This window comes from Sitophilus oryzae, unplaced genomic scaffold, assembly GCF_002938485.1.
Source record: "Sitophilus oryzae breed Bouriz unplaced genomic scaffold, Soryzae_2.0 scaffold_1494_pilon_pilon, whole genome shotgun sequence".
NCBI classification, from domain to species: domain Eukaryota; kingdom Metazoa; phylum Arthropoda; class Insecta; order Coleoptera; family Curculionidae; genus Sitophilus; species Sitophilus oryzae.
In genome coordinates this window covers 4,609,765-4,622,021 of record NW_022146163.1, presented here as the reverse complement: position 1 = coordinate 4,622,021, position 12,257 = coordinate 4,609,765, and the positions used below count along the sequence as shown (strand labels likewise).

Below are 12,257 nucleotides of genomic sequence, written 5' to 3'. Positions count from 1 at the left end.
GTTTTTAGGTTTGGATGTCACTTAACTAAATAATCAATTCGACCAAATATCGAAAAATACATTTTAATTATTTGATTTTCAAACACAATTTGATGTGGAATTTTCTTACCGAATACCACACGAGGTCAAATTAAATCCGGACATTTTTTCTCGCTCCATGAATATTTTTAGAAAATTATCATGAGCTCGAAAAAATTTCCGGAAATAATTAGATCTCTAGTGGTATTACTAGTGATTATTTCCTTTAGATACCTGTTCCCGACAAATCCCTACATACCTTCAACTCCAATTCCAGTCAAGACCAACATGAGACTCCCTGTATAATCCAACAACCAAAAACTCAATCCAACCAACCTTACTTGATAATCCATCATACCTCGAAAAAGGAGTTTGGTAGAAATACAGTGATATACATCAATAAAGATGGTACAGTGAACAAAAACGTCACTTTTGAAGGAAACCAAGGTTTAATCGAAACAGGAGCTCAAAAGGATTCGGGTATATCTTCAAAATACAATTCCAGTTTGAAGGACAGAAAGTATTTATTTTCGTCGTGTAAGAGCGAAAATGATTTGACTTATGTCAAAAACTCACTGAAGCCAATTAAAGAACGTTCAAAACTGACCAGCACTACACTGGGTAGATGTAAAACTTTTGTAGATCGATCAAAACACACAGAAGCTAGACTTGAGTTTGAGCAGAAATTGTCGAAGTTTACTTATACTCCCGTTATGGAGCACGTGCAAAATTTGGAAAATAAGAAATGTTCCTTCTAATATCCTATTTTTTATTATTTATAGTATGTATATTTTTATTTTATAATATTTAATAATAAAAATACTTTCTTTTTCAACACAGCTTAATCCAACTTTCAAATTTTTGACTAATGTTTGCGTTACTACATTACTACTACTATAATCTGTGAAGCGAATAACTTTGAATTTGACAGTTCCCGCGGGCTTTTCTAGTGTTAATTTTATTAGGTTAGCAACTTGCGGCCCTGCTGACGCAATGCCGTCTCTAATAGAACAGTCTCACTTGACTATGGCTGAAATCGCACTCCATAGTCAATGTAGATAGTTTTAGTGTTAAGAATAATAATTTAAAAAAAATATGTGGTCATCTTTTCACACGTTTATATTAGTTTATTAATTGTAGTAAACAGTATGTGGTGTGTGGTGTGAATATTTTATATGTAATTTTTTGGATTATATTCGACACTATTTTTTTCATATGACACAACACTGATGAAGGCTGTAATCGAGGGGTAAACCGCAGAGGGAAAAGTGTACACCGTAATTCCTTTTACTCAAATAATTCCTCAGAATTCCTCGTAATTCCTTCGGAATTCCTTGGAATTCCTGGTCTTCAAGGTCAAGGTCAATCATTCAAGGTCTTCCTTGGAATTCCTTGGTACGAACTCGTTAACTCTTTCAGTCTGAACCAGCGTTGCCACCTCGGTTTCGCAGTTCCGCTATGAATTTTCTGGTGATTTTTATAAATGTCTAATGTCTCTATAAGTACTAGATCTAACAATAAAAAGTACTATTACGAGATTTACGTTTTTTTAGTTAAATTTTAGTACCAATAGGGGATCATGAGGTAAAAATACTGGAAATATGTCGGCACTTACTTATTAAAATTAATTTTTCTCGGGATTTTTTGAAAATGAGAGGTACCTAGTTATACTCGTATCTATAGGAAAGGAAATTAATAAAACTTCAGTTGCACGTCATAATACGATCACCAGTAAATTCCATAAGATTACGCATGGTATCATTGATGAAGTGCACCTAAAGTTGTATTAATTTTCCTATAGTATATACCTAGGTATTATTCCGAGGAAATGAAAAAATCAACTTTACACTTTCTGGAGTACTGAATAAAAAAATCTTATGAGGATTTCTTTAAAATGGCGAAATCAGGGAACGTTATAACTAGATCTCTCGGGGGTGGTTCGGCCGTACTATTGGAAAATATTTTAGATATATAATCGAGGGTACAATATTAAATTAAAAGAATATCTAACCTGTAGATATTTGATATTGGGAAATTTGGAAGCGAAAACGAAAAACGGATAGTAAAAAATCGCCTGCAAAACGTTTTTCTTTAAATTTAGTACTACCTATTATAGTATTCATGGTTTACTAATGTTCGTTAATTTTTTATAAAGTTGCTTGTAATTCCTCTTAATTCCTGTGGAATTCCTCTAAATTTCTAAGGAATTCCTTGGAATTCATTGGAATTTTTACGGAAATAATTGGAATTCCTAGTAATTCCTATGGAATTCCTTGGAATTCCTCGTAATTCCTTGGAATTCCTTGGAATTCCTGTAGAATTCCTTCATAGTGTACACCATAATTCCTCTGCGGTTTACCCCTCGGCTGTAATGTTAGCCGAAACGTTTTTTATAAACCAAATAAAAATAATGAAAAATCAAATGAAAACTTAATCAGCGTTTTTCCCGAACCTAAATCCCAAGAAAATCAAAAATTTTAGAATAATTTTACATATAAAATGACAGCGATCTTTATTTCATAGCCATCTCTGACGCCTTTTTTTCTATGATATTGTATTATTTGCAAATATAATTTTTCGAACATTGATACTTGCAAAATATACATATAAATTTTGTGAATGCAAATAATAATACATCACTATTAGTAGATATTGAATGTTTTTCGTTAAATTAGATCGATTTTCAAACCCCAAAATTTAAAATATATTTTACATTTTATCCATTATCTGAATTACCTATTCATTATTTGTATATTGTAAAACATGTGCTGCATTTGTGTGGTTCATAGTTTATTTGCCAAAGTATTTATTACTATAAATATGTATATGTATTGTATTTATTATCTGTATATTATGTATATTTCATGTAAACTATATCATTTTTAAAATACAATGTTTATGAATGAACATGTATCAATAACAATGTATCATGAATACATTTTTTCCATGTATTAAACAACATATTTATTAATCCGTAGTATCTAACTAGCGTGACGTCATCAATCTCGCTCCGAGGCTGTTCTATTAGAGACGGCATTGGTCTGATATTTAGAAATGTCAAAAGCTGATGACATTTTACTTTTGGTTATTATGACATTTTGTGTTGATTTTTGCAAGAAGAGGAAGAACTGTCACTTGTGTTATTATTTTTCTTTTCTATTTCACGAAAGTAAAAAGAGTTACCTATCTGATTCGTTCAGGCACTCAGTTTAAAGAATATCAGTAACTTTTTTGACAGAGGAATTTTATATTTACCATGTTGGTAAAAAATAACGGTCAAAATTCAAAGTTATTCATTTTATAGACTATACTACTACCAAGGACTGTATATATTCTAAAGGACTGTTCGATCGCGTCAAATCGCCGCTGTCGTAGTCGCCGTGGAATGCTACGTCACGCGCTGACCAGCGCTCCACAGTGCGGCGGATGGTTATTCTAGCGGGACAAAATCTCAAGAGCAATGTTTGAAACTTAAAATCTAAGAACGTAGCAAATAGTCTAATATATAGCAACTATATGGTTAAATTTATTTATTTATTAACAACTTAATTTATTAATAAATAAATACAAGATAATAAAACTATGATATTATTCGTACATGACACACAAAAACCGTATCGTAAACTATTGCCAAATACATAAAATTATGATATCAAAAAACTCTTTAGCAGTTTTTTTTAAATTAATTTGTAATCTTGCGACACTCTCTATAATTTATTTTAAAAAATATATTTTATTTTGAAAATAATAAATAAGATAGATATTTTAATTTTAATTTTAACACTCTGTAATTGTAAATTCATATAAGTATCTAAGACAATTTTTTTTAAACTCAGTGCCTTTTGATGGAGTTGTTTTGTTTTTATACTATCCGATTGAAATGAATCTTTTTGGGCATTCACCTGTTAAGCTTGAACTCCCTATGACTGTAACTACCTGTGTTGGTAACTATTGGTAACTCAAAAGATCTACATCATTCAATATATTGATATTTGAAAAAAAAGTGAAAGTTTGATATCTGCAGAACAAAGGCACGAAGGATTTTAACAAATAATATACGTACAGTAGAAAAGTACATACCTTTGGCAATCTTCAACATAATTTGGCTTTCTAATGAAATGTATAAGCACTTGTAAATATTTTGTTTTCGTATGATCTCTGCCTTGCTAAGCAGAAAACGACCAAATTTGGTTGATAAAAATGTATCGAAATACAAAGAATATTCATGCATTTTTGTATCAATTGGAATGTCTACTATTTATTCTTATCAGTACACATTTTTTGGCTTATTTCTAACCAAACGCTTTTGTCCCGCTAAGTTTATCTTCCAACGCACTGTGCGGTCGTCCGTCAAATGCAAAAATAACTGTCACTGTCTAAAATCTTTAGCGCCAACTTCAACTCGATCAGTAGATGACGTAAAAAAACTGACAGTGCAGGAAGATAGGAATCGAACTATCCTTATCTCTATATAGTATCCTTGTACTACTACTACTGCCATTACTCGCTGACGAGTATTTGACACGCATCAGGAGATGGTTACGCAAGACGTTTTTTTCATGAGTTTTTCTGTGACTGAAAAGCCCGATACATGATATTATCTCTCTTCCGCCCTCTGGACATTCAAAAATCTCATTACTTTGTTGCCTTTTTACTTTTTGGTTGTCGCTGTTAACGTAGTTTACTTCTCCATTGCGATCTATTGTGCGCTGCTTTCTCTCACTGATTCTTCATGCTTACCCCCTTTAAGTTTTCGTGGAAAATATCCTTGTACGTTTTGAGTTGTCCACCCGGTTTCCTCTTACCATCTGCAAGCTCACCGTAAAGGAAATATTTCGGTAGGCGGTTTTCTTGCATCCTGCATACATGACCAGCCTATCTTAAGCGGGATTTAGTAATCATGACTTCAGCGCTCTCGCAGCTAGCTTTTTCAAGGACCGATACGTTTAATACATGGTGGTACCATTTGATTCTTAACAGTTGGCTAAGATGTCTCTGGTGCAACTTGGTTAATGCGTTCGTGTGCTGGCGGTACGGCACCCAGGTTTCGCTTCCATATAACATGGTGGGGATTATTTTTGCTCGATACACTGCAAGTTTCGTTTTTGTACTCAAGTCATGATTGTAGAAAACCCTGTATTTTAATTTTGGGTTACGATGTTTGAATAAATAATGCCCTATAATTGCCCTTTTAAAAATTATGTTATAGTAGATTAGAAGTAACATTTGAGTTTTAGCTATACTATGTCTATCGATAAACTGTGACAGCTGATCGTGAATTAATTGTACCTTGTTAACCATTGAAACCATAATAGATATAACAAAAAACAGAGCTGGAAGCTCACCGAAAATTTGTGATGTAAAAAGTAAAATTATTTTAGTAAAAAAAGTATTTTTTTATTTAAATCATTTTAATTAAGTCGTTTGATTTTAAGTCATTTTTCGAAAGCTGCTTAAGACTTAAAATTTAAGTAATCTTCAAAATGGTTTGTGATTTAAATCTTTATTACGAAATAAAAATGGCTTAAATCTTTTAAAATATTTAAGTCTTTTTAAAAAAACTTCCCGGACACAAACGGTACATTGTGAAACAGGAAATTGTAGCGAGAAACAAGCCCTATGACAGGATTAAAAATAGGATACAACATTTTAATGAACAGTTCTTTCCATAAAATCAATAAAATGAAAAATATACGAAATAATATGCATGTACTGATTTCTTTCGAAAATCGACAACTATGAAACTATGATCCCTTCCCCGACACGAACGGTACATTGTAGAGAGAAATAAGCCCTATAACATAGGATACAACATTTTAATGAACAGTTCTTTCCATAATATCAATTAAATGAAAAATACGAAATAATATACATGTACTGATTTCTTTTGAAAATCGACAACTATGAAACTATGATCCCTTTCCCGACACGAACGGTACATTGTGAAACAGGAAATTGTAGGGAGAAACAAGCCCTAAACACCAAGAAACCATCAAAAAAGTTTTAAAAATTTCAAGGATTGCTGAGTTTTTTGGAAAAAACGGATTTTTTTGAAAATCAATTTTATTTTTTCTTGTTGTTACTATTTAGAAAATCAAAATACTAATTGCACATTCTCATACCCACTTTATTAGGGCTATCTGATAGTATTTTTATATTTTCAAATTAACTGATAATTTGTAAGATACGGAGGTCAACTTAATTTCTTTTAAATACTTAAATAGATGCTGTATTTTTTATTTCAGGTTTTGAAAGAACTCGGTCTCCTGAATATAATGATATACCACACTTTATATATTTTTTGTTGTTTTGGGTACCCTAACCACAACAAAACTATTTAATTATTATTTGAAAATAATTTCAAGTCCTCCCCTGCTTTTTTTAATTATTTAATCTGATTATATTCATTGCAACAATATTAATCAGTGCTAATTAACACCGAATAAGAAAAATCGAGCCAATTGGAAGATTCAAGTAAATAATATCCTTGTTTATATATTCTTAAAGTTGTTCAACCGACTAGACAAAATGTGCTGCCAACTGGAGGACAAATCGTGAACCTTTCGGGGCGGAGTCAGAAATATCGATTATTTTCGTTATTTTCCTCAGAGTAATGTTATAATATAGCCCGGGTTTCTGCGAACTTTAATAGTGATCAGCTGATTAAGAAATTTAAACAAAACTTTTATTTTATTGTAAATTGTGGATTATTTTTGCCTGTTATTTTAAGAATTCTAAACCGTATTAACAAAGAAATTATTATTTCGATATGTTGGTACATTATTTATAATAATTTATGATAATGCACTTTTCAACGAAGTTGAAGGAAGATATAGTGTATCTATCACAATACTTAATAGAATTACTACAATTAGAAGAAAAACAAAAAGAAAAAATACCCAAATACCTTCACCTACTACTCATCTACAAAATAAACTAACATAATCTCTTATAAAAACACTACACAACTACTTCTCGTATTCTACACTGAAAAAATTATCAAACTTACTAATTAATCAAACAAAAAGAAAAAATAACCAAATTATCCTTTCACCTACTACTTAACTACAAAATAATAAACTATAAAAACACTACTAAACTATTTGTGCTATTCTACACTAAACGTTATAATTAAACTTAATAAAATTAATCTAATTTTACACTACAACCACTACAAAGAAATAAGAACATTTTTTAAAACTAGAAGAAACAGAACTTTGATACGTGCAACCAGTATAGTAGATCAAGCGGACAAAGAATATAAAATACTTTAAAAATGTGCATTCAGAAAGAAAAAAATATCTCGAAAATTATCTAAACAAATATATTTTTTTCTTATCAGTGAAAAGCATCGGCCTCGTCGGCCTTGCGGAATTTGTCGGGTATTTACAATGGTCGAATTGTATAATTACCAGCTTTTATAGCATATCTAATAGATAAAAAGTATCTGGTCGATTAGTAACCAATTGGCACAGTCCGAAAATTATCGATTTTTATTTTCTCTGTTTTTATTGGTCGCTTCAAAATTCAGAGTAACAAAAAATATTTTTCTGTAGTAAAAGACCGTGAAATACGCTCCGCTATCTGGTGCTTTACATCCATAAACGTCTTAGGTTGAGCTACTTTAAAAATCCATATACAAGGATAATATCCAGGTCAGCAATTTAAAGATATTGTTTTTAACTTTTTTATTGTGAATTTGAAATATCAGTGTGCGATCGAATAATATGCATAATATTAATCGTAGTTATTATAAATAAATCAACTTCTACAAACTAGTTTATAATGCTCTACATGTTCGAAAGGGTTACCACCCTCCCGATCGCACAAATTTATTTTTCGTTTCAAATCGCACAAATTCAATTTTTTTATAGCTCTTTGAACTTATACTTCCGAATGCATTTTGTATTCTTAAATCTGTAAACTCTGTAAATATTGAGATGTATTTTCACTTTTACAAATGACGTCAAGTAATGTACTAATGCGATCAACACGAACTGTAAACTGGACAGAATGTGAAATACACAGTGAAAACTTCTGATTTCTGCCGTACAGAGCGCTGCAGTCGGAATTTTTTAAAATCATCTGAATAGTAGGTCACCTTATATTTATACAGTTTATACTCTAGTTTTAATATTTAACAAGAATTTTGAATAACTTACGATCAACTGTCACTTTTCCTAACCTTAACGGCATATAGTAAAGTTTAAACTGAAATTTTATTTCTACTATGGCGTCGTTATTATTTTATTTAGTGCGAGTTTCCAAATATGCCTTGTGTTTGAAATTCTAGGTCACTGAAAATTATCTAGACCTTATAGCAGAGCAAATTAAAAGATTCTTTGTTAACCACAAGGATTTATCGGTATGTATCATAATACATTTTAATGATTTATTATCCATTATTTTGAATTTGGTTATATTGGTAGAACGAGAAAGAAACGCTAGAGGACGCGACATGCCGAGTTATTCATAACCCAGATATCACTGAATTACAAAGGAACATAAGCGCAAAAAATAAACTACTAGAAGAACAGTTCAGTTTGGTTAAAATTCTGATCACCAAATTGTTTTTGATCGACAACCGATTAAAGTTTTTAGAACGAAGAACTTTATCTGTTGTAATAAAAAACAGCTATAGAAAAAAATGAATTCTATTAAGAAATATATTAATTTTTTAGGCGAAACTTAACAAGGCATCATTAGGCCTCACGAAAGCTGACATAAACCATTTCCAAGAATCATTAAATGAGATTAAACATAGTATCACGAAAAACATAGAGAAAACTTTATAATAAAATATAATTGTTTTAAACTAATGATTGTTTTATTATTTCGTACGTTTTTTTAAAGTGCATTAGTAAAAGTAATGCGTCCTCTTCAATTTTTCAGACTTCACAAGTTATCATTAGACAAAAAGAAAATTTATCAGAGAAGGTATGCTATATTTTCAGTTCTGAAATATTTATTCAATTTACACAATATCGTAGATTAGTACAGTAGAGAAAGAGAATTTGTCTTTGAAAGATACGCTGCAAGCGGAAAAAGGACGCATTGAAGAATTAGAAGGACAATTTAAAGAATTTGTAAGAAGTTATACAGAACTAATTATAAGTTATTTGTATATGCAACGCTATTGTTATTATAATGACATACTAGAATGTGATCAAATTTTTTGGAAGTTTAGTTATCTCATTGTTCTGGATATGATGGGTTCTTTAAATATCTATACAGGGTCTGGCAATAGTGCGTCGGGCATCTGTAGCTCCTATAATAAAAAACTTAGTAATTTTGTATAAGTGCAAACCTAAAGTATGTACCGGGTGTCCCACTAAGAATAGCTTTCGGCTGTATCTCGGAAAGTATTAGCCGTAGGGCTTACGGAAAAGAATATTTATAACTAAAGGGGCTATGAGAAATTGCTGGAAATTATTTTCAAGTTTGTAGAACGGCCGCTAGGTGGCGCAATTGCTATGGAAAATAGGAAAATAGATTTTTTACAGAATTTTGCCGAGATAATGGGTACTATAAATGATAGATTCATAATCTTCAGTAAATTTTGGATTTTTTTTGTTAGAACCATTTTCCCCTATCTGCTAAAATAAAGTGGTGGGGGAAGGTTAGATCTATCTTTATTTAAATGTTAATAATTCCGGACCGGATTATCAGAATCCAACAAACGGGGGCTCGTTTAAAAGAGCGTTTCTTACTCTATATTATACCATGAAAATAATAATAATAAGGTCTTGAATGTAGACACTAGGGGGCGCGTTCTTACAATTTAACAAACATAGCGCGTTTTTTCAAAAAAATTAAATACGATAGTATGTGTTATTTTAGCTGATAGTAAAGAGTAGTAAAAGCCTAAAAAGTCAGCGAAAACCGCATCTTGATATCTTCTTTCAAACCGAAGATATTAGCAAAACTATAATAAATACCAAAAAATAAGCCCTTAATTACCTGATTTTTACAATACAGTATCAGTAGCCCTCTTGATTAGGCCCATTCTAACAAAAAAATAAGATAGAAACAGTTAGTTTATTTTAAAATCGACGAAATACCAGAATACCTTAAAGATTTAAGTCTTTTCTTTTCTTTCTATATATTTTGAAAATGACTGAAATTTTAAGTCTATCCGCTCTTTTTTTTAACTAATAGCATATAGCGATGCATATTCAGATACATTATTCATACTATACTTATACTTATCATATTTAATTAACGCTTGTTTAGCTGATAAGTAGAGATGATTTGAAGCATAAAAATAAGATTCTCGAGAAACGAATTAAACAACTTAACAAAGAAAAGGAAGGCGTGGCCTGCGAATGCGAAGCTTTAAAGGGAGAATTAAGAATTGCTCACCAAGAAAATGTAAGGAAAGTTTTATGATTCGTAATTATATCTTACGTTTAATATCTTAGGATAAACTATTGGCTGATATTCGTAACACACATGGACAACTTAATAATATTCGATTGGAATCGGTAATAAAGCAGATTGTCTCTTCAAATCTTATATGTTTTAAAAAGTATTTTTATTAGGCAAAGTGTCAGTGTGCCATGAAGGATATCATTGAAGAGAATAAGAAAGCTATTGAGCAAATTCTGACTTTGAACGAAGAGGTATTATATTGACTTCGTATAGATTACAATTTGTTCTATATCGGTAATACTTTTTGTAGAACAGAACTTTAAGTCATAGCATAGAGGTTTTGAGGCAGAGAAATGAAGTAACCACTAGCGTGAGTTGATAGATTTAACTTTATTTTTTTATATTTATTAGGGTGGTTAAAAAAATTTTTGCCAACAGGCTCAAAAGTTTCAATTTGACGTAAAAAGATACCACATAAAATTTGAGCTCTTAATATTAATATTAAGACTGCCCACATCACGTTTTTCTATTTTCCACAAGAATACCGTGGAAAAATTTTGTTTGGTGTGTCATAAAAAAGATCCTTTTACTTATTTTTGTAGAGAATTGAACGTTCTACAAAAAAGGTCTCTTATGATTTTTCGAGAAACCTAATAGTTTAAGAGTTATTTGAGGCCAAAATTCAATTCATCGCAAATTTTAAGGTTGTTGGTGCATTACAGTAAATTTGATGATTTTATTGGAACAAATCACCCAAAAAATACATGTTTATCTTAAATTTAGTTTCTTAGATAATAATTGCTAATAATTTTCGGTAGCCGAAAAATCGAATAGTTTGAAAATTTACTATAAAATTTTTTTATGAAAACAAAAATCACGTTAAATTGTTTTTCTGTTCATCCAATAGTCTGTAAATGTTTTAAAAGTCATTGTAACTAATTTGAATTCCCAAAATTATAGGTGAGAAGATTTTCTAAAAACATGGTCTATTTCATTCATAAAATATCCAGGAGCGTGCGGTATTTTATAAAAATATATCAGGAATTTTTGTAATATTTTCCAGTAATCTTATAATATTATTTTACTTTAAATGTACCTATATTTTGTTTAGGAATTTGCCATTTCGAATGTGCTGAATTTTTTAAAACATTAAAAGTAACAAATGACGTAAGAGAAAAAAAGAAAAAAAAAGCTGAAAGAGCAGTTGCGTTAATCGGAGAATATAACAATTATTTCACTAAAGATGAAAAGCAACTACAGTATTTGTTACAAGTAGTTCGAGAACATCGGCAACGTTATCCAGACTGTTTAAAAAAATCTTCAATAATAATATTGATTTAGATAAAATTTGACTAAGTAATTTTAAATCTACTTATAGAAAAAGTAAATATTTTTTTATATTTAAACAAAACCAATCGTCAGTTAATGTATTCCTTATAGTTCAGTCATCTTAGGGGTTTCACCTCGGAATTCGAGATAACCGGCTGTAAACTCGTATAAACCTTTATTTTAACATTCTAAAACATGTCTCAAAACCTACATATGATAGCGTGTGCGCGACTTGTAGATAACTGAGGTCAAATGTCAAAAAATCGATTTTTTGCGCATTTTTTGCAAATATCTTGTTCCCTTTCACATTTACGCTATTTGTATTTACTATAAATATTGTAGAGGATAAAATTCTCTACAACTTTTGTTTCAAAAATTTTTTTGTACCTCTAAAAACCGTTTTTGAGATAGAGGGCGGTGAGCGCGCAGTCTTTCATTATGTACATTCAAGTTCAACCTATAGTCTCGGCCAAAAACACGCCGTATAAAGTCTGTTAATTATTGAAAAATATATAATTATAAATAATTTACATTTTTTC

General features: G+C 30.6%; 1 protein-coding gene across 9 annotated transcripts in view; it reads left to right on the top strand.

The window, feature by feature from the left end:
* LOC115877536 (myosin-11-like) overlaps positions 1–12,257 on the top strand; it is a 100,638-nt gene that overhangs the window by 21,282 nt on the left and 67,099 nt on the right. For 8 of the 9 annotated variants that reach the window (XM_030893765.1, XM_030893768.1, XM_030893771.1 and 5 more), the window contains 6 exons: positions 8,911–8,955; positions 9,009–9,104; positions 10,252–10,389; positions 10,440–10,502; positions 10,560–10,640; positions 10,700–10,759. The exons of the other annotated variant lie outside the window; for it this stretch is intronic. In XM_030893765.1, the coding sequence (XP_030749625.1) occupies positions 8,911–8,955; positions 9,009–9,104; positions 10,252–10,389; positions 10,440–10,502; positions 10,560–10,640; positions 10,700–10,759 (483 nt within the window). The remainder of the gene's footprint in view (positions 1–8,910; positions 8,956–9,008; positions 9,105–10,251; positions 10,390–10,439; positions 10,503–10,559; positions 10,641–10,699; positions 10,760–12,257) is intronic. 9 annotated transcript variants of the gene reach the window in all.